This window comes from Dermacentor andersoni, chromosome 2, assembly GCF_023375885.2.
Source record: "Dermacentor andersoni chromosome 2, qqDerAnde1_hic_scaffold, whole genome shotgun sequence".
Lineage (NCBI taxonomy): Eukaryota > Metazoa > Arthropoda > Arachnida > Ixodida > Ixodidae > Dermacentor > Dermacentor andersoni.
This window is the reverse complement of record NC_092815.1, coordinates 84,859,237-84,886,576: the sequence shown is the minus strand read 5'-3', so window position 1 is coordinate 84,886,576 and position 27,340 is coordinate 84,859,237. Positions and strand designations below refer to the sequence as shown.

The 27,340-nt window shown below is 48.0% G+C and overlaps 1 protein-coding gene across 1 annotated transcript in view; it reads right to left on the bottom strand.

Annotated features, from left to right (window-relative positions):
• Positions 1-11,609: 11,609 nt before the first annotated feature.
• The window catches only part of LOC126541720 (uncharacterized), a 106,272-nt gene continuing 90,541 nt past the window's right edge, over positions 11,610-27,340 (bottom strand). Inside the window, exons 6-12 of the mRNA XM_050188621.3 lie at positions 25,901-26,065; positions 24,826-24,975; positions 20,611-20,914; positions 18,631-18,987; positions 17,970-18,161; positions 16,873-17,155; positions 11,610-12,001 (exon numbers count right to left, since the gene is read on the bottom strand). Of these exons, the coding sequence (XP_050044578.2) occupies positions 11,705-12,001; positions 16,873-17,155; positions 17,970-18,161; positions 18,631-18,987; positions 20,611-20,914; positions 24,826-24,975; positions 25,901-26,065 (1,748 nt within the window). The 3' untranslated portion in view covers positions 11,610-11,704. The remainder of the gene's footprint in view (positions 12,002-16,872; positions 17,156-17,969; positions 18,162-18,630; positions 18,988-20,610; positions 20,915-24,825; positions 24,976-25,900; positions 26,066-27,340) is intronic.

Here is a 27,340-nt window from a genome sequence, read left to right as displayed (position 1 = left end):
TCCTTTGTTATTCCTCATTTACATTAATGACTTACCATTATCGCTTAACTGTTCTGTAGGCATCCTCTATGGTGATGATACAACGATATTCACTAGGGATAAAGACATTAACAGTCTACTAAGAAAGTTAAACGCCGATGTCACGAATCTTGTTTCTTGGGGTAAAAATAACTTGCTAAACGTAAACTCTGTTAAAACAAAGTTTATGTTATTTCACTCGTCCCAAAAAACGCCTACAAGAACCCCTGAACTGTACATTGATAACTACGTCATTACCCCATCTAATTTTATCACTTTCCTTGGTGTTACACTAGACCCCCAACTTAAGTATAACATTCACGTAAACTTTGTCACTAAGAAGATTGCTTTTGGCATCCGCTTGCTCATTCGAACAAGACACTGTTTTCGGCAATATATTCTAAAATCACTTTACTACGCTTTCATTAACAGTCACCTTACTTACTGCATTTCGTCGTGGGGCAACACATATCCCGTACACTTGACATCCCTCAACCGGGCGGTCCGAATAATTACCCACAGTTCATACACCGTATAAGCAGCGCCCATTTTTCGCACTCTTGATATTCTACCCTTAACCTGTACATTTCAAGTCAAACTAGGTCTTATATTGTATAGAATTAGAAACAGTGACGTTCCACTGAGTTACTTCCCCCAACGCAACTTTTCAATACAAATAACACGCGGTTTTCTGAGAATAATAATCTCTTGCTACCTAAAGAGAACACTAACTACGGCAGAATGACAGACTTCTTTTCTGCAATTTCGTTTGGGAATTCACTGCCATCAAATATTAAATCATGCTCTTCACTACACTGTTTCCGGCGGCTTCTAAAACAGTTCTTACTAACAACATACCTTACCTGATAATTAGACAAGTGTATATATGTTTATATGTGTATCCATATGTATATATGCCTGTGTATATATATGTGTATGTATGTATGCGTGCGTGTATACATTCATTACTGTGTAGTCATGTTTTATTGTTCTTCTCGTTTTATGTTCACAGATTAGCCGTTTGTAAATTAGTTTTGTTGCATTGTTGGATTGCGCACTGTTGTTACCTAATCATTATACTCCTATTCAATTACTGTGATGTTCGTATACCTTCAGTGTATTTCAATATAGAATTACTCTTGCTAATTTTTGTGTAATCTTCAACTACCAGATGTTTCATTAATTACTTCTAATATGTTGATTGTATTCTCACGCTGTTCTTACCTTTGTTGCTAATCCTATATTATATATTTTATGCATGTTGTAACAGGAGGTCCCCCTGACAGTTTTTACTTTGGGACCTCCTTCTGTATTACATTTTCTTTGTAATAGTAATGTCTAATAATAATAATATTGATTGATTGACTGCACGATTATTATTATTATTATTATTATTATTATTATTATTATTATTATTATTAACGTTGTTGTTGTTGTGACGACAAAAATATCTTGTTGCGGTTACCTCCTTGTAAACAAAACACGGCGGGCCCTATGTAGCCCGGATTGTAGCCATTAAAGGTTATTCGCTGCAATAAATAAATAAATAAATAAATAAATAAATAAATAAATAAATAAATAAATAAATAAATAAATAAATACAGTAACTTTAGCACACGAGACATACATTAAATTACTTGACATTCTCATTCGAATGCGCTGTTACTTCCTATTACTTGTTTTCTCCCACCAAAGGTCGTGGGTTCGACCAACAATGGTGGCACCGTCAATTTCGGTCCCGCAGGGTCGAGGGTACGACTCCCAGCAAAGGCCTTGGGTTCGATTGCATTAATTAACTTTGATTTAATTAAAACCAAACGTCGCGGTTTCGACACCAAGCAATGGGAGTGTGTTCGACCAGGAGTGCCTTATCATCAATTATGTGGTTCTGGTGCTTGTTTTGAGTTTGTTTTTTATTGAAACGTATACGCTGCGCTGTATGTTGTATGCGTGATTCCAAAGAATGTATGCACTGATCGCTTCACTTTGCTGAGTGCTTGCAGCCTCTGTCTTACCGGGGTATGAGCAGTTGCATTTGGGGGTGTGAGCCTTAGATTATGATAGTTTTCTGTCGACGTTACGCCACGAATAAATCCCGGGATCCTAGCCATAGACAGATTCTCGGTAAAATCCGAGGACACCTGAGCACTTGTTATGAGTTGTGAATACGAAAGCATTAATGTGAGCGGTCCTTCGAGTTATGAACTCCACGAGGGCAAGCGAGCGCGTTGAGACGCTTGGCCAACGTGTCCTAGATAGCACAAGGCCGGTGCACTTCGATCTGTGACGTCATGCTACCTTGCCCGACTGCCATAGAGTGTAATGGGAACGCTCCCGAACAAGCCGCGGTAATATTAGCGTCACCTCTTTCGTCACACCGGGCTTTGCAATGGAAATTCCAGTCCAAGCAGCATGATGCTGTAAAGCAGAGTGCACAAGGCTGCTATCTAGGAGGAGGTGGTCTTTAGCCCAGTGGGTAAGACGCTCGGCTTCTGAGCGTGGGGTCGTAGGGTTCGGAACTCACTACCACCAACGTTCTTGTTTTAGAATTTATTCTGCTTGTATACATTAATTTCTTTGTAGCGGTTACGGCGGCAACTACACTACGCTGGCGAGAGCTTGCGCGAACAAGGAAAGCGCGGATAACGCTGGCTTCCGAGAGCGAGGATGACGTGGCGTCGTGGCGACGCGCTCTCCCCTCACGTAACACGTGGCTCAGCAGCATCTTTTCCCTCCGTCGAGGCGCGCACGGGAGATGGTGTCGCAGCCAATGGGAATTTAGGTGTCGTCTCGATGCCACAGACGCCGGCTTTTTCGCTCAATAAAGATTTGATGCTTTCGCAGCAATAGATAAATAAAAAAAGCTTCAACGCAGTTCGCGAACAGGTTCAGTTCATACACCGTCAAATAAATGTCACCATTATTTTTATTGTCCTTTCGTTCCCGCTTCTTTCGACACAGCCGGCATATGCTACACACGCGCACACACAAAGACAAAACAAGGCGAACAAAACATATGGGGACGACAAAATGTGTTTTGGCGAATATATTATATGTACAACTCTTTCAGGACGTTGAAAATAAGTATGGCTCGTGAGGTCCAACTCTGCACCACGCAAAGATGGACTCTATTGTACACAGCTGCTTCCGCCGTTTACGCACTATGTACACACATTCCTCTGGAAAATAAATGCTTGTACGAGTCACTCCTCAGTGATATATATATATATATATAATGTTCGATAGAAGCATACACACACCACGAGGCGCCTTACACAGCACAATAATTGGCGCGTCACGGCAATACCATGTTCCCCCTTTTTCTCCGGTATCTATTACAGCATGCCACTCGAATATGCTTTCCGCGTCCGTCTGGCTTATATATATCTTCAACGAACTATTAATATCTACTAACAATTACGAAATTCCAGCCTTCATAGCAAGCCCACGTATTTCTGTTCTACTAATACAGAGTTTTTTGAGACCTCTCATGAAGTTCGTTCGACCGAAGTGTTGAGGCATGCTAACTACGCTACTACGTGCGCTAATGTCGTCAACAACCACAAATTTAAACTTTGGCTAGTGAACACGTTTACGTATTTCTTTTACACGTGGTTATAAGATTACGGCCATATGCTACAAACTTGGCGCCTAAGGTCTTTGCCACATATGCTATCGCCACTATGACGTCATACGGTACTGCTAGCATATACGATGTATTAGGTTCTCGCTTTCGTAACGCGCTGGATACACGAAAGTGTAAGCGACTCTACAGCTCGTTAATTATGAAGCCTCTCACAAGAACTCCAGCAACTCAAGCGTTGCTCCATTCAGAATGGCCGACCTACATGCGCGCGATGATGCAAATAATAAAAGAAAGAAAGAAACGGCTACAGGTACGAAATACTAAACGCTTCGGCTCGGTCTACGTTCTTTGAAGGTATATATACTTTCTCTGAAAGCGTATTACACCAAGTACGTACCGCTGGTATTACGCCTATTAGTACTGTTTACTTCGCAAGAGGTCGGTCTGCTCCTTAATTGAGTGATAAGTCTTTCAAGCAAGCGACTTGAGGCGAGATTGGCGAATAAAATTTGAACGTCGCCGTTTCAGCAAAGGCCACTTTGTCACTTTTCTCGCGACCTTGGGAACATGTGTTGCGTTTGCGGGTGTCGGGTATAGCTGTCGCACAGGTTCTTAAGATAAAAGTATCTGCAGTTTGGACCAGGCACAAAAAACTTGCACTTATTTGAGGGTATGGTAGCTTTCCTTTCTATTAAAGATAACCTAAACGAGAAGGTTCTTCCTAGAAACCTGGTGCTCGCTTGTGCTCTTCCGATATCCCGGGCCAGGAAATTGGATGCGAATGACAGTTGCACGCACCGCATTTAATTGTATGGCATTTAATCAACCGCTAAACGAAAACTTTTCCTCACATAGATTCCGATATGTACGTCAAATCTCCCTAATTGTTTTGTGCCTTTGTTACGGACGAAAATAGTCCCTACTATTCTTCTAAATATACAATCGCTTCGAATGAACAAACGAATGATTAAAGTGCTTGCAACGAGCCACTTATTAGCGTCACAGCTTGGCAATGAGCGCAGCAATACCTATCGTACTGTATTTCCGTCGTCCATTTGGGACAGCGAGACTTCTCTTTAAAACAGTGGAGAACACGGTCTATGTGGCGACGGAATTTAAGAAGAAAAACGAAACTGAAACAGAATACTGTTAATCATCACGCCAGGAATGCAACAGCAGCTGGGCGGACACTAAGGGCCACGTGCTCGTCGCGCTCGGGCGTTCGTGTAACCCTGTGTGTCATGCACGAGCAAACGCATCACCGAAAGTAACACGAGACGAACGGCTCGGCGGCGGCATGCTTGAAGGCTTTTCCCGGCACGGCGCCTATCATGTAAGCGTGGTCGCAGAGCCTCTTGTACTTGAACGCCAGCTGCCTCGGTTGTGGGTGGCCGTGGACTCAAAACCCCGTTATCGCCGTCGACGGGTACAGATGGGTACAAGCGGCCTCGCACAGCTCGGCTTTCCACTAAACACAAAACTTGCAGAAAGCTTCTTGAAATTACTGGAAAGGCGCGAAGGCGACTTTAAATTATGGAAAATTTTGGACAACAGACAACGTGGACGGTTAGAAAGCTGCAGGACGTTGTTTAGAAGTATACGTCTAAATAATGTTTAACCCTGATGAGAGTTAATTGGTTTAGACGTTTTAATTTGTTTTCCGTGACGGTCTAGACTTTCTTTAGCTGTTCTCGTGTTTCGTGTGGTTTATCGCTGAACGACTTGAAGGAAGGTCACGCGCAACTTCGAATCTCCGTCAAAAAAACTTTGTGAGGGCAAAAAATCTCCGGAGATTCCTCTGTAATCTGCGTGGCAGAGGAAGATTAATGAACGGTAACATTGATATACGTTTCTGGCTAAGTAACTGACTACTCGAAAGAAAACATTGCAGTTCAAGAGGATGAAAAATTACATTGAAATTGAAGGAAATTAAAGTGATGAAGAAACTCGCTTCCACCTAAGTCCTGCCAACAAAGAAAGCAGAGAACGCGGGTCCGAGTTCACAATGCTCTTCGTTCGTAAGTGCTCTTTTGCCGTTGGCCGGCCGCCATCGCTATAATAATATGTCCAGCATGAGCATTGGCTGGCATTTGCTCTTAGGGACATTTTTATTCTAAGAGCCTTTTTTTTATGTGTGTAGATAGCGCTAGACCTGTCCAGATGATGCTGGTATCGAATTCTACAGCTGTGGGTAATCGGTGGCAGCGGTTTTGGAACCCACAACCTAGACTGACCTCCCTTATCTGCACTTTCTTCTACACAAAACATCTATCATTCACAGAGCCTATCTATGACGTTGGCGATGATACGCGCATGACATCATGTAGCTGTACGGTGAACTTTATCCTTGTCACGGCGCGGAACGGATGTGAACGAAATTGCACTGTGCCCGGACGACAAAGTCACTCGAAGCGCGTAACAGGAGAACATAGACGCCCTACAGACAACAATCACCGGAATGACACATGCACTGTGAAACCGCGAATCAAAATAAGTAAAAAAATAAAAAAATAAATGAAATAATAGAACGGCGGAGTGTCAGAATGAAAGGGATAGCATAACGGGAACATTCAGCTGAGCTGTCGACAGGAATTCAGCTTTCGTTCTCCTTCATACGCTATAATCCCGCGAACAGCTGCTATACCCCGATAATGTCACTTGCACTTCAGTCAAGCGGCATACAAATTAAGCGAGACCCATCGGGTACGGCACTGTGCATGGCGAGAGCAACGAATAACAGACATACCGTGCTTTATCCCAGCTTCCCTCCTTCCTTCCACGCGTCACAATTACAGAAGGTAAAAAACGGCAAAGCCGTGCAGGTTAGCGTGTCCGTTGTACAATTTATCCCCCTCGCAGATTTCTTTTTCTCGAGTGAGGGAAGTGGCGCACCTAGGCTCGATTCGTGTACAGCTCGTCAATCACGGCAGTGGCGTCATTGCACACTCTCCATTACTCTTGAAATGTGAAACATTCTCTAAATAAGAAAGAAAAAAAAAAGAACAACAACATTGAGTCAGGACTAAGGCAGGTTGCGAAGAACCGGAAGAAAAACAACCGGTTGGCAAACACTATTTCAACGCGCAGGCAGAATGCCGCGCATGGCAGTGAGCGGGCGGCTTAACCAAACGTATTCGGATACGAATATAATTTAATGCACGGCACTAAAGTAACCTCGAAGTTACCGCCCAAGCTAAGACAATTATAACGGCGGGCTATTTTCATCATGGCTGCTGCAACAGCAACCCAACCAGGATGGTTGGAAGAAAAAAAAAAAAATGGTGTTGCGCACGAATTCCTACGTGACGCACTTTAATCCTTACGGTGTCTCGTGAGCATCGCGCTGAGCTACATTTCGTGTTGGCGTTGGAAAGGCCCTAAAAAGGGTTGTACCACCCATAAACAGCACCCGGACGAGAGACAGGCTTGTGAACGAATAAAATTTTCCTCAGCGCCCTCACACAGACTCGATCACAAAAGTTCCGCGTGGCAGGTACCGCAGTCGGTACCGCAGGTACCACGACTGCGGATGCTGACGTCACGGCCACAGTGACGTCTTCGGGCGGCGAGGCGCGGCTTCCGGCGCTTGAACGTGGGACACGTCAACATCGCGAAAGAGGATCGCTCGTGTCATCGGCTCTCTTCTGTTCTGTTTCGCGTTGTACGCAGAAAGGAACTTCCGTAAGAGTGAATGCGCGAGAGGGAAATTCGAAGTATTACAAGCTTGTCTAGAGCTCTTTAGACGTAGTCGCGAGGGCCGCTCGTTCAAGCTTTGTTGGACAGCTTTGCTCAAGTTTTCCATGAAATGCAATGAGGACGAAAACATTTATGCTTAACCGCATGGCTGTGTCACCTGGACCGGACGTAGTTACTGAGTTGTACGATGAAGCTTGCATGAGCGAAATTGAATTTAATATTGAGCGCAGTTTAACGTTTGTTTGCTGGAAGAAAATCACCTTTGGCATGGCGCACGCTATCTGTGAGTTACGTGCCGACAAAGCGCGCAGCACGAATTTCGTGTTGATCGGCGTAATGAAATACAGGAATGATCGTTCCCTGCTGCCGCAGCCTTGACCCACACAGTGTCAGTCGATAAAATCGAGCACACACAGCAGTACACACAGGCATTCAGCGTCGTACACACACATACACACACAAGGACCCGGTACAAGATAACACACTATTTGGTGGCAGTGCGATAACCTCAGCTCTTGTCAAATACACTTCATGCTTCATTTTGCACAGTGGCGATCGGCGTTGCATGGCTTCCGACTGTATACCACGCCACAGTCCTTCACTGCAATTTTTGGTAGAATGTCAGTCTTCCGTGCCACTAGCAACCAGACCTTCTGAAGCCTCTCGGTGGTCAAGGGATCACGCGATCCAACTTAACAGTCTCCCACTCTTCAGATGCCGTTGCTTGCAAGAAAGCTACATTTAGAGTCCCATTGGCACACGATTTTCGCTGCAGCTCTTGTGCATTCTAGAACACTGGCATGCGAGGTTAAACAGGACGAAATGCTAAGGCAGATACAAAATAAACAGCAATGTCTATCAATAGAGGCAAAACGAGGGAGAGTTCACCACATGAATAATTTTCTGTGAGAGCCTGAGTACCTTGAGAATGCTGCGTTTTTTTATGGTCACAAATACTCCCTTTCTTGGTGCATTAAATTTGTTACAGAATTGAAAAGCCTGTTAACAATTCTTGAAAATTTTTAAATGAGACAATACATGCCACACCACTTGAATCAATCCGAGAGAACACTGTAAGGGGCATGGAAGTGGTCACCATTCAAGGTACACACACAGGGCAATGTGCGCGAGCTTACATCAACAAGTTGCAAACACTGCTCTTCGTGATTCCTCACCACACTCTCAGCATTGCTGGCCAAATCTCACAGATTTTCAGGGAAATTATGTTGGTATTGACCCTGCCAGAAAAAAAACAAAAACTTAACTGCATCTTACACCAGACACTTTTTGGACATCTTAGCATCACAGAATGCAGCAAAAATATTTTGATGACATTTCTAGTCCTCAGCCATGGACATAGTTTCCCTGCTGTGTAAGTGTCCTGTACATCTTTGTAGACTAAATATTAATTCCTGGTTGGGCAAGGGGATTCAGGAGGACATGGTCGGGATGAAGTATCGAATCTGTGTAGATATTTAAATTAGACTAGGACAAGCTATTTGTTTATAAAGGGAGAATGAGACACCCACCCTATTGTAGCAATTGCTACAGAGGAAACCCATACGGGTTCCTCGAAAGAAAAGCCTCGAAGTTGAAGAAAAATTTGTCCTGGTCCAGGATTCGAGCCTGGGACCACCACCTTTCCGGGGCTGCCGCTCTACCATCTGAGCAAATCAGGCAGTTGGCAGATGGCAGGGCGAAGTCGAATTCATCAACAACTCGAATTAAAGGCAAGAGTTTGGCATAATAGTTCTGTGTAATAGCTTTCCTTTTGAGGAACCCGTATGGGTTTCCTTTGTAGCACTTGCTACGATTGGGTGAATGTCTCATTTTCCCTTTATTAATTACTTCTCTCCCCTTGCAGGTTTCCGCAGAATTATTACGACAAACTATTCATGTTTGATAAGATTGACAAAGCACATAATGATTTGGAGGGCAATGTGGATACAATATAAATAACCTTATTTTTAAATCGCTAAATGATAAAAGCAGCCTCTAAATATTAAAAAAAAATTTGAAACAGCTACCACTTCCACGCTTTCATTCTGCGCTCCTTGCTTCAGTTCAGATGCATGTACACATAAAAAAAAGGACCTATCAAAGATACACACTGCTGTCTTCAGCTCATTTTCACCTTTTGCAATAAAAGAAAAAAATGATAAAACCATTAAAAATATGAATATTTCTTGCATGTGTATACATGAATGCGTGCATATATGTTATTCTTCATAACTCCTTATCTATGAGTGCATAATAAAAATACAATTCCTTGTTTAAACAGCTGAGGCTGAGAAGTGCCAAACTCCCAACTTCACATAAATACTCTTGGCCACTGAGATTTCTGCTTCGAGCCCACCAGAACAAAACGGCCAGGTACAAGAATTTATATATATATACATATATATTTATGAAAATAAACCAAGATAGAAATGCAATAGCGCAGTAATCTGCAATGCCAGATGGCAGGTCTGTCTTGATAAGGCATTCGAGACATTTGCTCTGCAACTAGTAGTGCAGCAACTGGAGGCCAGAGTTGAATCTACTGCTCAGCAAGCTGCAGACGCGAGATGATGGACATGCACAAACAAGGAGACGTCAGTGCCCATTCTCTGGCAAGCTGAAACACTGCTCAGCGTAATGTCAATGTTTTGAGTAAGAACATAATATCGTACTCAATGGCATTTGGCATTGCAGACTAAACATGATACAACTTCACTCCTTTTCAGCGAAGGTGCGTTTGAGTTCATTGTACCCATTGTCCCATATTGCACATTATGTGAAATCCCCAAGACAGATACCACATATTCTCAGCCTTGATGGCTCAACTTTGAGCTTCAACACTTCACCATTTTAAACCAGTTGGTTATTGCAAAAGTGCCACAACCAAAACAAAGAAGCTAGAAAATATGTTCACTGAAACAAAACTGAGATCAATATTTCCTGTATCATAATTTGCTATCAATTCAGGACAAGATCGCAAGTGGAGCCTGCCTTGGACGTTTTCATGTATGCTTAAGATCATACCATTGACAATGTAGTGCATGCAGAGGAAATTTTAATACTAGCATGCCAAATCACCAAAAGAAGATACTTGCAAAAGATGATGGAGTGAGTATTCAAGCAAAGAGTATTGCACAGCCCCTCTCACATGACCACTGTCATCACAAAGCTGAGAATTTCGTCACCAAATTATGGTGCAGCTGTTTCCTTCGCTGTATTTAAAAAATATACACTGTGGTATTGGAAATGACAGTGAACCTCAAGCATGAGTCGATTGTGTGTGTGTGGAAAGATAGCATTTGTGGTTTGAAGAGAAACAGAAATAAGAAAGAAGACAATCTTAGGGGAGAACTGGAAGACAAAGTCGAGCAGCTGCGTCACGCCTTTTGTGCGTTTATGACGTTAAAAGAACATTTGATGCAAAAAGCGAAAAAAAAAAATTGACTGCCGAGGCATCAGCAGGTGGGCACTGTCAGCAAACGGTTGAATCGACGGAGATAAGGAGGCAGGCAAAGTGTCTAACAAGTGCTAACACCCCCATTGATATATATTCACACACTTTCCTAGTACCCAAATATCCGCCCTGAATGAATAGCGAAATTGAAATTTTCCAAGCAAGATACTTGAGTAAAAACATGAGAGAGAAAACAGTTGCCCACATTAGAAAATCTGAAAATGTTACGTTTATATTTCATGCCAATGGATGGTAAAGATTTCTTATTTAGCTCTCCTATGTCCCAGGCCTAACGAAAAATCGAGGCCCTCGGATTACCCTACTCCAATAGAGCTAAAGCTATAATTAGATACTCCATGAACGATCGTATTTGAGTCAGGTCGGATCCCGGACACTAGCGCGGGAAACTGCGCTGCCCCTCATGAAGTGAACGATATACCAAAAAAGCAATGCACAAGGGAGCACAAAAGCGCTCATACCACTGACCGAAAGTCTCAAAACACGACGCTCATTCGACGCCGCAGCTAAGCACAGGTCACGTTTCTCTAGATCTCGACGTGCTGCGTTCGCTGCTCCCACCGGTAAATGCGCTGCAAGGGCTGTGAGGCCAACAAGAGAGACACACAGGCGCACCTACCGAAGGGTGCCAGGGGGCAAAATGCCCACCGCGAAACTATATCGGCACACAATTCACTTTCAATACCACCAAAGGGGGGGGAACGTGTCCGCTTTTTATGCCTCTCCTGCGAATGTCATCAGAATGCGACGGGGCACCTAGGTCTTATTTCTCGGCTTTTTTTTCTATGTCAGCGAGACCGAGTCCACTGGTCGAGGTGGGTCCCCTTCTTGCGGGCAAAGGGCCCCGTTGCTTCCCAGTGGCCGGCGTACGCTGAGACGCGTACGCGGCGACTGTGGTGGTGCCGCACTGAATCCGGGGCAGCGTGGCTCTCTCAGACATACAGCTTCCAGATGGAGATGGGCTGCCGGTAGAGTCCCGGGGCGCCCTGCTCGCGGCCCCCGAACACGTAGAAGCAGAGGCGCCACTGGTGCAGCTCGGTGCGCCCGCCGGGAGGACTGCCGTGTCCCGCCCGGCCGGCGCTGCGCAGGCGCACGGGCGTGCTTTGGCAGCTCTCCTCCTTGATGGCCTGGATGGGCGTGCGCTTGGACACCGCCACGGCTGCCTGGCTGCACACGGTGGGCGTGCGCTGCGACACGCGGTCCCAGGAGCGCGCGCGCTCCTTCACCACCTGCCAACATTGCAAGGAGTCAGCCCCAATCGCGGCGGCTATAACGCATCGTTTCTGTCGACATTTGCTGGCATCTGCTTCGGCCAAGTTACGTTAACAAGCCTAAGCCAGCTCACAACACTAGCAGAGGAAAATGAGAAGGCAGAGGAACACCCAGGAAAATGAAAAGACGAAACAAAACAAAGCACTTACAAATCACTACCACACGCTAACTTGAATGAGATGAGCGCTAAATGAGCATAAGCTACGCTGCAACACACAACTCCAAGGAAAAAATGAAGTGCCGAGCAGCGGCGAAATACGCAAGAGGTTTCGGCTGGGTAAATTTTGGGTAGTGTATAGAGACGATTAAAGATGCACAACCCAGCTCGAGCTGTTGGGGCCAATGTTCAGCAAGCGACGATACAGTCGTGACACGGGAATTCGACATAAAGACGCGGTTGGGATCGCGGGGACGCGCCTAACGTTCAACAAGCGCTTTAACTCACCAGTAACACACGCTACTACACGAAACCATTATTCGTCTGAGCAGTATAGAGTAAATTTCCAATAGGGCAATGTCCATCGACACCGAAAGCAATACTATCTGTGCAGTCAATATCGTACGTTATTTTCAGTTACAGACACGCTAGAAGATTTCAGAAGAGATCAGCCGCAATGTGACTTTTCCAGGAACGGCAGAGAGTTAGGTTGAAGGTAGGTGACTGCAGGTTCACGCTGTTGACACTGTTCTGCTCCCTGAGTAACAATATCTGACGATACAGGAGCTTCTTGCAGGAGCCTCGCACGAGAAACCCATGTTACGTTTATTGACTATAGCGTCCGACCAGGGACCTTCCGTAACGTTCTATTCGCACTTGAATGCACATGGCCCACCTTTTAGAACCGTATATATAGGGTCACTTTCGCTATGCCCGAGAGTCACCTTTATACTTCTTACCACGTTCACAATCACCTCCGTACTACCGCCCCGCCTTCAATGTGCGCTGTTTGTCACACCACTATTCTGTTTTCAGAAATGATAAGCATTAATCCAGCGTCGAGCGTACCGAACGCTGCGTTATGACGAGTCGGCTCCCTTTAGCGCATTCAGGGACCCGATGTCCCAGTGGTGCAATCAGAATGGTGGCATTGTCAGAATAGAGATTACTTGGGCTCCATTATAGTTGACGTGCTCCTATTAACAATATATAACTGCGCTTACTATTCACACAATAACTCAATATGTTAAAGGCTTGCTTAGACACTTTACCTGGCTATGTTATACGCATACGAAAATACTTTTAAAAAAAGGCTGTTTCGCCCGAAAGGCGAAACACCGATCGCGATAGCAAATTAGTGGATAGCTGTAGGAAGTAAAGATAGTAGCTTTAGCGGCCGTATAAACTTGGAAACGTTCGCTTACTAACTAAAAACAACGATAATAGAATGTGTAAGCGTGACTGAACGAGGATGTAGGAAGAAACAGACACACAGAGACAGCGCTGTCTTTGTGTGTCTGCTTCTTTCTACGTCCTCGTTCAGTCACGCTTACACATTCTATCATGGATTCAAATCAACTAGCCCGCCCACGTGCTTTATTTAAATTAACAAGCATGGTGTCACGCGTGCACAGGTAAACATGAACATTTCTAGCTCGATGAGCGCGGAAAGTCGCTGTCAAAATGCTGGAGTGAGGAATTGCGGCAGCAGCAAACGAATTGACCTTCGTGCATCTTTCGCTTCAGCTCGAACGAAACATCGAAAGCCCAGCGCATGCGAAGTTACCGGCACTACGCGCACTCTGCGAACATCGCAGATCGTGTTGAAGATGAGGCCCGCGCGGGCGCGCACTTTGGCCCTGTCGCAGGTCGCTTTCAAGACACACGAGCGCCGGCAACGCGCCCCTACGGCGTCCGCCAAAGGCGTCAACTATGGCGTCCGCCATTCACGTGTCCAACGCCGTAGTAGACGCCGCGGTAGACGCCACTCTGTACGGAGCGGCAGGCGAGGAGGACGTCGAGGCACCCTAGCAGCCGCTGGAGAAGAACACGCTTCCTCCCTCACCTGACCCCCCTGCCTAGTGCGCGACAGGAGAGGGCACGCTTCCAGCCCACGTTCCTCGCTCACGCACGCGAGATTAAACCGCGTTCGCCGACTCACCCTCGCAAGCTTTCACTCGCACCACAGCATACAGCGCGTGGCGACTCTTTTATCGCCCTTGGACTTTATGCGAAACCTCACAGCGACGCCGACGGCAGAAATACGCTTGGAGTGTCTATATAATATGCCATTGCAAAAAAAAAAAGAAAAAAAATAAATAAACCGAATGTCCCAGTAAAACAGAGATTCAAGAAAGCTGGCTTCCTGGCATAAGAACCCTTATTGTGGCGAAGCCAGCTTTGAATGCGTTTGCTACATAGTATGCAGACGCACTTGACACTGTCGTGGCACTCGTTTTGATGGCCACCATCATTCTGCAGTAGTAGGGATCGTCCTGAGGGCTAAAATAGGAGCGCAGTGAGGCTACTTCTTCGCCAGTCTGCTGCCTAGCCAACATACCAACGGGAGGAATCACTGCGCGAGTGCAGAAAGACTGCCCCTTTTCCTCTTCACCAACGAACGCCGCTGCCGCTCAAGTATGAACTATACTCCGTTCCATGCATAGCAGTCAACGCTGAGAAGGCTAGAAAGACTTCTTGCAACTTGAATATAATTCGATGCATTTTGACCGCATTTGTGCGCAACTGTTTTTATATAGGCTCAGTAATCGAATGAAACAAGTTTTAATCCTTAGAAGCAAACAAACAAACAAAGTTAATGCGTTGTTTTAGATAATATTTATTTTTCTTGTTATTTTCTGATTTTTTAATTTGCAACCCATCGCGAGGAGCCTCACGTGCATGCTCGCACGAGCGAACGCTGTTGGCGCGCAGCCAAGCATGGACGGAACGCGCGGAGTGATAACTTTTAGTATTGACCGAACTTCTGGCGTAGCTTCCACAGCGTTGACTGCTATGTATGGAACGGAGTATAGTGCAGCACGAATACACTCGATTGAGAAAGCCACACGCACGACGTAGGCATGCACACGCCTGTATGCTGCTTCGTAGACGAGAGGTGATCGCCACAAAAGCTCTTTTGAACAAGTACTACAGAATATACAAAGGGACTTCGGGAATCTCAACGAGACCTTTCATTTTTAAAGCGATAGCTTTACCAACCGCGTCGAACCGAGTTTCGCCGTCGCCAGCAGTTTGACCTTCATTTGACCGCAGCTGCGCCGTAGCCTTGGCAACGCATCACGTGACTCACCGTGCCGAGCTGCGCCGCCACCGGCTTGGCGCATGCGCTCTCCGCAGCTGGGTTGCTGCCTGACCACGTGAGTCGCCGTGCTCGCCTAGTGAGGGCGAGTTTGGCCATGGATGACAGCGAGGCCAGGTCACCTTGTGTGAACGTTGCGCAGGAGCGGGAGGCTTTGAGCCGTCGTCGGCAAGCGGCGTCTGACCACTCCGCGGATATCGCACGGCGAGCGGCTTCACTGGAGAGGGCCCGGAATGCAACAGGCGTCGCACCGTCGAGATGAATGCAGCGACCACGTTCGCGCTCTGTCCGTTTGTGCTTCGACGCTGCGCATGTTCGCGGCGTCTCTTTGCATATCTAGCACTTGGGCTTTCCCTGTGGCACAACAGGCGTCGAACCGTCGAACGATGAGTGTCTACCCAAGCCTAATCACAGTCATGTCTAGCCACCGACCTAGGCACAGCCGTCATACCTGGCTTAACGATGATTGTATACCTAAGTATAATAATTACAGCTAAATCAAAAGTTAACCAAGTGAAACCAAGATTTAATCAGGCTAAACCAAGCTTTCGCATTTCATATCCAGGGTTAGCTGAGCTAAGCCGCAGCCAATTTTTGTTTAGCACAAGACAGCCGCACAGCCGCATTTATTTTTGCATCTGTAAACTAACTACTGACCTGCATTGCTATCAATCTCTGTCTTTCCTTATGTCTAAAAAATCGGCAGAACCCACCTCACGATGACTGTGGACGGTAATGCGTTTAGTACTGAATCAATATAGCGAACCAACGTATTGCCACCGTCGAAACGAGTTATGTGCGAGGCGTGTACTGCAGCGGGACTCCTATTTCGCGTTTGCCACGAAAATCATGCGCTTCCCATGGAGGTCATGCGGCGCCGCGAAGCCTACGCATGACCTCCGAAATGCATGGCGCACTGATGCCTGCGAATGCTGAGAAACGCGCCATGCGGCAGCAGGGTTCCTCTCTCGCGCGTCTTTCTGGAGACGCAGCCCCATCAAGCAGCACTGCCGGGAAGTCCGCGCGAGGCCTCCGAGACTAGAAGCGTGGCGCGCCGGTGCGTGCGGACGCTGAGAATTGTTTCCTCGCTTGCCGCGCACTCAGTGGCACATATACTCAGCGACCCAAGTTGGCGAGCGGTTCATCGAAGAGCGACACATACCCAATGGCGGCATGAAAGAGGTTCGTTGAAGAATGTGGCAATGTGCACATATGTACACATTGCCACATACACATTGGCGCAAGCCAGTCCGATGGCTGGTTTCGAAGTTCCCTCAACATAGGAGCCCGGTGCGCTACCCATCTGACCACTGACTACCCGGTGACCCAGGTAGGCGGGAAAATGGTTAGAGAAGAACATACACAGCCCCCCAAAAGTACGTGAAGTACCCTAAGAATGCTAACGCATTAAACTCACACTAATCGACAGCTTTGTATTTCTGTCGTCTTTGACGGCGCGTGTCCACTTTAAGCACTTTAGCGACCCGTCCCACATCAGTGTGCTTCTAATGCAGTCGATGGGCCTGCGCAACTTCCCGTACATATGGCGTCGCGGTGCCACCACCAACCTGTATTCCCGGCTGGGCGGCTGCGCTGAACGTGCTCAGCTCTATGGCGGCAGCCGTGGCGGCGTTGAGCGACGAGGGCCGCGATCTCGGTCCGTGACCCGTCAGGAAGTTCATGATGTCGCGCTGCAACTCGGGGTCGTCCTCGGCGAACGAGTAGTAGCCCGAGCAGTGAGACGCGCTGTGCGACAGCTGCAGGGGCGAGATGGCAGGAGCCCCGGAGCTGCTCGCGTCCGAGAACCACGTGTAGCTGCTGGTCGAGCGTCGGGGCCCGCCCACGCGGTACCTACACGCACAAAGCGGAGGTAACGGGTGAGCGGGAGGTGCGGTGCGCTGCTTTCGCATTTAGCCCCTTGGTGAATGCTAGATTGCAGAATGCTAGATTTGTAGCTAGTATTGCATCAAACCAACGTGAAGGAATTGTTTGAAAAAACAGAAAGAAAAAGACGCAGGCAGAGTGGAAGTTTGAATTTTTATTAATACCTAATCGAATCTCAGCGACAGTCTTTAAGAACACGTGGAACAGAAACAAAAAACATTTCGGCCTTCCTGTGAATGATTCCTGCCATAGGTATTGCTCGAGCCTTCATGGCCCGACACTACGGAATATTTGACCCCGGTTTCACAAAATGGATGCGGTCGGAGCTCCTTCTCCACTGAGGTCAGGGGAACACAGCACCGCGAATCGACTGCAAAGTAGTCTGCACTTCAAAACAGCTTCTCGGCCTTCCTTACGACGAGGAGTTGTGTGAGGAATACCACTCCAGTGAATCGGAGTAGATGCTGGGTGTGCATGGTTGCGAAGTTTTGCTTCGAAAATGACCGAGGAGTGTTATTCTAGAGCTGTCACCACTCAACTCAGCCCAGGGGCGATGCTGCCTTCAGTTTCTGAAGCGAAGTGGAATTACAAACACGGAAATTAAAATGACGTAGTTAGACAACAAAAAGGCAGCTGAGTCAAGTGTAAGAAAGCAGAGTAAATTGGCCGCAGAAAGGAACACATTCGCAAGAGCCACAACCGGGTCCTCCTGTTGAGGCAGTAACGTAACTTGGGGCCCCTTCGAGCTCTCCTAGCAGGCACCCTCTAATATCTCGTATACCTGACGTTGCTCTGGTCGAGGTCGATGAGTAAGTCCGCGCGGGGGTCGGTGGCGTTCTCGCAGGGTGTGTGCTGTTGGTCGCTGTTCCCTCCGGTGGTCGCGGTGGGCGTGCAGCAGCAGCTGGCCCCGGACCGCGCAGGGGCGGCCGCGGCCACCGAGGAAGACACGTTGAAGGTGTTCAAGCTCTGCGAACTGAGACACGAAACGCGTAGCAGTGGCACTTCAAGCTTCGAAAGCCATCGGCAGACGCGGAAAGAACAATCAACACAGGTAGACGATGAAAAATGAGGTATCTGCGGGAAAGCGCAACATAGGAGTCATTGGAACAGTACAGAGAGCCGCCTTACGCGCCGCGGTACACATGTAAGCATGTTGCAGCAGTTTGCTTGGTGTTATGTTTTTTCCTTCAGTCTTTTGTTCCGCATTCCGGTTAAGGTAAGCACGCCCTTCATAGCAGCTGTCACTGTAGACAATAGACAATAAGTAAGTCCTGGGGTGTCTACCGTTTGTATCTATCTCTCCGTTCGGTCACTAAACGTGATCGGGACGCTCGTCCAGACCGAAGTGATGTTACGATCGCTACAACAGACAGCAATATGCGCGGTTAGGTGTGCCAACCGTAAGGCAGGTGAAGGTGGGGGGTTACGTGACGCGGGCGCACCTGGTGATGCGCCGGGATCTGCCACCCTGCGGCGGCGGGCTCAGCATTCCCGGAGGCACGGGCACCGAGCAGTCCCGGTTGCGCGGCAGTATCTCCGACAGGGGCCGCACGCGCACGCTCAGCTGCCGCTTGCGCTGGTGCTGGGGCGTGGACTCCCCGCTGCTGTCGGACGCCTCGAGCACGGCGTCGGTGCTCGCGGACTTCTGGATGGCCTGCGGCGTGGGCGCGCCGGAGGCCGGGTCCCCTCCTTCGAGCAGCTTCTCGGTCTCGTCTCGGCGCAAGCCGCTGCCCACGGAGTAGTTGCCGCTGGAGATGCTGCGCACCAGCCGGCTGCTGGATAGCTTCTCCTTCAGGGACCTGCGCGCGCCCCACGCGTGTTCGCCCTGTCTGTAGTGCACGCGAAGTGACGACGGGCGCAGTGGCACGGGGCAAGGGTCGTGGGGAGCTGCGACGCGAGCCTTTCAGCGCGGTCTCAGGTATGCGGCCAGTATTTAACAACGCCCAATGCAGCAGCAGGGTTGGTCGATTCAAACTTGGAAGCTTGCAGCGCGCAAGAACACCTCCACAGCAAAGAGGAAAAGACAAGCGCGAGCTTGCAACCGACTCTTTCGAACATAACAGGAAATTATTCTCGGAAGCACAATGCGCAGAAAACAGTACAAAACGCAAACAAACAAACAAACAAACAAACAAATGGACGAACGAACGGTTTCTTACCAGCACAGATCGACGCCATTAAGTATAAACGAAGACGCTATATTATGTAGATATTTGCACGGCACGTAGCCTAGACGGGTCAGTCTAAGCTGAGGTCGCGCGAGCACCTCCCCCGAGTCTACCGTGTTCGCTCTGCATGGTGGCTGTGCTGGTGACGATAATTTTCAGTGTAAACAAACGAAACAACAAATCACTGTTATATTAATGTGATACAAGTGTGTTCAAAACAGACCGCATTATACCAAGTTCGCAACCCAATGCCTTTTTAATGCTCGTAACCTATGTGCAACTGATTCGGTTTGCCAAAGACTTTGGTGGCGCCGTTGTTAGCGCGTAGGTTACAAATTTTAAACGACTAGTAGTATAGTCACGTCGCTTGCACTCGACATGCAACATGCTGCGTGCAATTCTATCAAACTCCTTGTAAGTGCATACCTACCGAACGCGTGAAGACAAAGTAAATCGGTGCTGAAAAATGTGCTGCATATGTCCACTTTCTGGTCTTAGAAGCAGTGCTGTAGAAGTCACATTCCAAATGGTAAAACTTTAACCACAGAAATAAACGATGTCATAAGCGGAAGCGCTTCTAACATGTGTTTTCGTAGGCCACTCTCCTTGCGTCCACAACTTTTTAGCCACAGCACAACCGAAGACCATGGGCGCGATCGGAAATCGTTGTTCGGATCGTGCGTTCAGTTTCGCCGCGCCGACTTTGCCAGCCGCGTGCAGTTGGCGCGGCCTAGGCCAATCGCGCGCGGCGAAACTAAACGCGCTATCCGAACAGCGATCTCCGATCGCGCCCCATGTTGGTGATGCTAACCGTAACGTTAGCATCACCGACTAAGTAACGTTGACATCATCAAATAAGAAAAACGTCGTCTCGTGCTGCTCATGCGATGACTTAAACGCGAAGAGGTTTGTCCGTTCAATAATTTAGCCTCTGTCACCAATGCTATCGCTGATGCACTGCACATGCCGCAGCTGTGAGACACTTTGCAAACCTTACAGCTAAACTAACTAACTAACTAACTAACTAACTAACTAACTAACTAACTAACTAACTAACTAACTAACTAACTAACTAACTAACTAACTAACTAACTAACTAACTAACTAACTAACTAAGTAACTAACTAACTAACTAACTAACTAACTAACTAACTAACTAACTAACTAACTAACTCTTTGGAAGCTTTGGTACATTATAGTACACACAAGCGGATGGAAAAGGAGCGGCAAAGCAATGGCGAGAGGAGCCCATACCTGAGGTTGACTTGGGCGCCGCACCCGCCATACGCGCAGCCGGCGTCGTCGTCCTCGTCCTCGTCCTGGGAGCCCGTGCTCTTGCTGCACAGCCGGGACACCGGGTGCACCTTGAAGCGCAGCGAGGCGGCCCGGCCGTGGCGCGGCCGGTGCTGGTGCAGCGCCGTGCCGCCTTCCTCGTCCTCCTTGGCGGCGGACACGCGGTCGGCCCACGTAGCCAGTCCCGGATTGACCAGGGCCACGTGACGGCACCGAGGTGTCGGCACGACACCCTCCACCGCCACCTTCTCCCACGTCTCGTTCACTGGGCGCCAACGGCGAGATGAATGTGTTGCAAAACGGCGAGCTGGTTCACTTTGCAAGTTCAATGCGGCAATGTATACGTGGCGGATTGGTTCGCGCACAGGCAATATCGGCCGTGAAGAAAACCACGCTCAGGAGTAGACAGGCTAAAAATGCGTACAAGCATAGTGCTTTGTTTGTGCACTAACCACTCCATAACTCAAACTCTGAAATATCTCGAAATATCGGTTAAGTCGAATTGATTTTCTGGCCATGGTGATAACCCATGTGTTTTTCCCTTCTTATTTCGGCACACTTTCGCGCCGCGAAGTTGTTAGCTTCTATATAGTTGGCCAGGATGTTTTGCGGGCTCGTGCTCATCCGAGAACAGTATCGACACCTAGCGGCCGCGACCACTGGAAAACGGTAGCTGGAAAAGGGCGTAATTGTCTTTGAGTTTCCGCGTAACAGAATTTTTCTCCTATATTCGAATTACAATCCAAAGCTATCCTGTCTGCAGCTTGTGTGTAAGTCGTACTTTGCGAAGTTTCTGACGCAAATTACTTGGAAAAACTCAATCAGTTCAATAAGGCACTCGCGCTTGGCGGAGGGCCTAGAAGAATGAGGATGCATGCTGCACTTCCGCGCATGTTCGTGCGCGCGTGACGTACGTCGCTTGTGCACTGGTGGTGCTGCTTGTGTAACGTCGTGTAGGCAACAGCTTCGCCGTACACTCACTTTCACAGGGTGGAATGGAGGCAGGTTTTCTTTTTTCTCTCTCATGTAGGACGCTATCAGTGGGCCTCTTCGATTATGCAGTATCGGACTGTCCGCAAACCGTCCGCGGCTTCCGGTATGACTAGTCCTGACGGAATAGCACGTCGCTGTCACGTGATCCAGCTGTCGAGAACTGTCTGAGGTTTAGTTCCATGCAGGAAGGAAATCGTAGGAGATGCTCCGACCAGTACGGGCGTGTTGGAGAAAGTGTGGCGGAAGTCACGTGCTGTTTTTCGCAAAGGAGCACTGGGACTGGTACTCCAAACGTTAACGTTGCCATAGCAACCGCGCTACTGAAGCTCTCGCTGCTGCTCTAGGCCTTTTAAAAGTGGCCCGTGTCTTTTTCGCAGCCCATTCTGTTCGCGAAACAAGCTGACTTTGGAGTGTGGTATGTAAGCTTGAAAGTTCTGTTTGAAGATGAGTGTGAGTGTCAGCCAGCAACAGAGACACTCAAGTAATGACGGCGCGTGTCTTTGTCGTCTTCTGCAACGTGCCACGCAAACGCACGAGAGCGTGTCTGCTTCATTAAAGCTGTTACAGATCTTTCGAGGGCTTTGTTCTGGCGCGGGTCGGCAGCATACACTTCTGGCGGCTCGTAGCAATGCACATTCAATGCTGGCGCCTATCTGCTCCGGCGAGCTGACTGGAGGCGCAAAGAGAGGTGGCACACCAAAATGGCCACACTTCCGGCTTCAAAAACGTGACATAAGGGCCTCTCGTATTTTGTTTCTTTCCTCCATGTTTCGTTCGAAAACAACGCGACCGGAAGGCACTTTCATGGCTGCCGTCGTCTGCTCGTAGCTACTCGCAGATAGCTCTCTACCCAGCGAATTCATTGGCGTGGCCTCCGAGCTTGTGCAGTCTCAGAGGCCAAGTCACCGACACAACCATGCATAAATCTTGCATAATGGAATCGCAGCCTGAGCGCACAGAACGTGTTCGCAAAGCGCTGTTTACGTCGCGCTCTCACTTTTCGTGCCCCTTAATCGCTGTACTTAAGCTAGCGCACTGCTTGCGAAATTTCCGGAAGCGGAATTTCCAGACGGACACAACCAAGATCGCGGTCGTGCCACGTCGCTGTTCGCCCTTCCAATATCCTCAAAGCTCGTGAAACCGTCTAGTCAAGGCCCGAGACGAGTCTAGGACAGAGCGCACGTACACCGTCTACTAATCCTGCACGTGAAAAAGCAAACGCTTGAACTTGGCAACAGAAGGGATCAGCATACGTGAACAGCGATCGGCGAAGCTCCGATTGTACCACCCCAGCAACCGGCGTGAAATAGCCACATGCAATATGATATGCTTTCTCGCACACCATTTTTTTTTCTCGCCTGAAATGCGAAATCCACTTGTTTAGTACGCATATAGTAATGATCACGACATATTTCGCGAAACACACGAAGAAAAGCAAGCATGTGCGCCTTACCACTGTGCTTCTCTCATAAAGAACGAGGACTGAAGCTGCAGCAATTAGACGGCTCGTGAAAAGCTCGCATGATGGAACACTAAACACCGATGTAACAGACGCGATAGCTGAGTGCACAGGATTTGCCACCCGGAACGCACAAAGTACGCAGAAGCACATGGCATCTTCCACAACATGGCGTCAAAAGCCGCGCGCATCTTTTCAGGACTACCGTCGTCTGCTAGCTGCTTGCGCCTGTCCGAGCAAAAATCTGCTGATAGCTAGGGTAGTCCGCGACTTCCGGTCTGTGAAAAACGAAGATTCTTGGCAGCTCTCGGACTGGTGGGCGGTGCTTCCGAAATGGAATGCGGGACAGCATTCCCAAGCAGTCCAGGGACTGATAATCGAAGAGTCCTAGTGACGCATCAATGTGGTCACAGCGTATTAATCGAAACATTCAGCAAGATGATTGGCACTTTTGAGCATAGCAGAGTGTGCGTGCAGGCGAGTTGGTGATTCATGATTTCGGGAAGTTACCGCAAGGAACACACGAGACGCTAGCGCGACCGTGAGCCACATAAACGCGGCATCGCTTGTGGGCGTCTGCTAAAAGCACGACAGTTGCTCTCTGCCGTAGTTCAGGTTCGGTTTTCGAAGTGAAATTGTCCCAACTTAATTACGATGCAGAAAGTAGCAGCATTAGATTTATTTATTTATTTATTTATTTATTTATTTATTTATTTATTTATTTATTTATTTATTTATTTCGGGGGGAGGGGCATGTCTGGAATCTGTTATGCTCGGACGACTGGTTCCAAATCAAAGCAGGCTGTCTTGGCACAATCCCAGTAACGTCGTTGACAGTAAACGCCGACGTGTACGGTGCGGATACGCGCGACAGTGACCGAGAATGTTACTGCCTTCATTTTGGAAAGGCTCCATGTGGTCTATGCGCGTCCAGCAGGCTTCTATTTTCGTGACTTGGCTTATCTCGAATATTTTTCCCGGCCTTTCCAGCTTCGAGTTAACGGGGTCTTACTCTGCGTGCTCTAACGGAATCTTCCAGCATATATGTCTCTTCCTAGGTGCTATTATCATCACGATCAGATTTACTTATCCAGACACTTCGAGCGTGTGGAGCTCCGCTCAGGCTGTAAGTAGTCCTATACAAGTCCACCAATTCAGAAACGCCAAACCCGCATCCCTTCCAGTGAATTAGAATAAGTGAACACGTCCCGCGATAAGCATTGACTCAGTGCAGTGACGTGTTTCGAGGACTGTGTGCGGCCACAGTCCGACGATATACACACACTCATCAACTCAGAGTGAAGCTTAGCATGCGAGATTTCCGTAGTGAGCCCACTCCCTCCTTCTACTTCTCTCTCTCTCTCTCTCTCTCTCTCTCTCTCTCTCTCTCTCTCTCTCTCTCTCTCTCTCTCTCTCTCTCTCTCTCTCTCTCTCTCACTCACTCACTCACTCACTCACTCACTCACTCACTCACTCACTCACTCACTCACTCTCTCTCTATCTATCTCACTTATCCATGTAGGTCCCGATGCGGTGTAGCTACGTTTTTCTCATCTCACCCGCTTTGTTTGAAAAGAGGCGTAGCTTGTCAGGATGCTCAGGATTTAGGTTGCCAGGCGAGAGAAGACATCTTTGACAGCCACCAGAAAATGACCATTTGCAGAAAAGATCACAACGCGGTTGACTCCTTCAGACTGCCAAGACTTTGCGCGCGCAACACGTACCAAAGTGGAACCTCCAGAGGTCGTTGTTGGCAGCGCCCGACCGCTCTCCGCCAAAGAGGTACATGAAGCCGTGGGCCTGCACCGCTGCGTGCCCGTGCAGTTCGGCGGGGCCGCCCTTGGGCTGCCGTATCCGGCTCCAGCGACCGGTGTCTGCACGCGCAGAGATTGGGCGTGGGCCCGCGTTTAACGCACGCTCCACACAGGTTTAGCCGATCACGTGAAACCACTTTCACACGGTTAATACCCTTGGTCCGGTTAGATTACATGTGAAAGAAACCTCAATATCAGGTAAATATCCTAAATTAATATTAATTAAATTATGGCGTTTTAAGTGACAAAAGCCACGGCATGATTATGAGGCACACCGTACCTACTGAGATACGCCCTACCTATCTTGACCACCTGGGGTTATCTAACGTGCCCTTAAATTTAAGTACATGAACGTTTTCGCATTCGCCCCCATCGAATATCGAATGGTAAGAAAGATCGAGTAAACACCAATGAGTAAAGGAACTAGAGTGTTCTGACGAGAAATATAAAGAATACTTGAGGTAGACATTATGAAGGAATGGCTTCGTGAACTCCCCGCGAAAGCCTGCAAAACGGTATTTAGCGTTCATTTCTTTTCTCTCTCCAATAGAAAAAAAAAGAACACTGCAACTTGCTGATGTTGCTCTAGATGATTTGGCTATCCACGACAGCGCCTGAACGTCTAAGTGCAGAATAGGCACCTGAACCTCGTGAGCGAGAAAATGTCGGGCAGACAAAAAATTTTCTGACCACCGGCGGGATTGGGGGGAGCCTTCGCTCCCCCCAATCGACTTCCTCAGGACACTCTAATAAAGTTCTTGTCACTGTCACCGGCGGCCACTGACCACTGACCTATATACTCCTGCCAAGAATTAGGAGCGATGAGGCCTTAAAGAATTGAACAGATTTATGATCAAAAATAATGAAGGGAAAAGAGAAACAGCTGTAAAACAGTGGTTGCTTATCGCAACCATCAAACATTCAATACGAAACTATACAATAAAATCCCGCCGCAATTTTACCGATTTCAAAACGGTCTGCATACCGAAGTGGTAGGTCCAGAAGTCGGCCCGTTCCTGGAGATCCGTGAGTCCTCCGTAGACCCACATGGCGCCCTGGTGTACCACGCATGAATGGTTGTGCCTTGCAGAGGGGTGGTCGCCACCCCCGTTGCCGCCTTCACCACACGTCAGTTCCCACTGCTCAGTGTCTGCAAAGAAAGTACGAAAATCTCTTTCATTCTCAGCTGCCACATAGAGGTATCGATTATAAGCCACGGTATCGTCTTAAGGGAACCCTGGAATGCTCTAGAGACACTAAGTGAATCTACTATAACCACTCGATAGCGAATAGTCTCATGAACTCTTGATTCAAATATTGGTCAAATATCGGCGGCGGGAAAATACACGCAACTTTTCTCTTTTTCCTGCGGATTTGTTGAGTCGCTAGAGTACTTCACTTGCGTCGTCATCGTAAGACTAACAGAAGCGCTGACTCACACCTCTTGCGATGCGTTTGGCTCATCTAGCTAACGTATCGGTGCTCTTATCCTCCGCTGGCATCCTCTCTTAATGCGCCTTTGCACCTCGCCCTCTCTTTTCCTCCTTCACTAGCTGCTGCTGATAATGATATGAATATCATCATTTTAATATCAGTCGGCGGCCTTCGCGTGAAAGACTTGTCGTCAAAATAATAGCTCGAAAGGCAAATTATGCAAAGTAAATTCTTTGGGTCGACGTTTCTTACCGCTGCCTGCGAATCGAGCAACGCGACCACTGTTGTTCCAAGCATTTCGCGGTAACTCTTTTGTTGACTCAATTAATAGCACGAGATTCGACATCGGTCCACAGAAGTCGCATTTACATGAATGCGACAACTGTGCATCGCGCCGCATTTCTAACGGATCATATCCGTGTAAACTGGGATAATGCGCTAGAAAGTCGGATCGCATTATTGCACCAGGAAAGGGTACAGATCGAGACAGGCAAATCCTCTCAGGCGGTGCGTGTTAATTAATGCTGGCGTATGACAATCCAGGGAGAGGGAGAAAAACAAAACATCTGGCTGTGCTCTCCTCCGGTCATCGGCAAAACGCGCTCGCCGGAAACAGTTTCCAGCTTGTTTCGGACTAAGGAGAGAGAGAGAGAGAGAGAGAGAACTTTATTCAAGAACTCCGGTCCGGGTTCGAAGAATCTGTACAGATGTGAACGCTGTCGCGTACATCATATTGACGCGATGGCGCTAAGGAATGCGAAACGCTAATGTCGCACTAACGTAAACGCGTCTAATAGACACAGTACACATGTCGCGAGATGCCGGCACGCGTTGTACATTGCTGGAGAAAGCACGCGACCTCTCCCGCGCCTTGAAACCTCCGCTCTCGGAGTCGTCGTTTCCTCTCCCCCGTTTCATTAAGGAGGAGACAGAGACAGACCCAAGAAGTACCGTCTTTATTCGCCACCGCTGGACAAAATACAATATATTT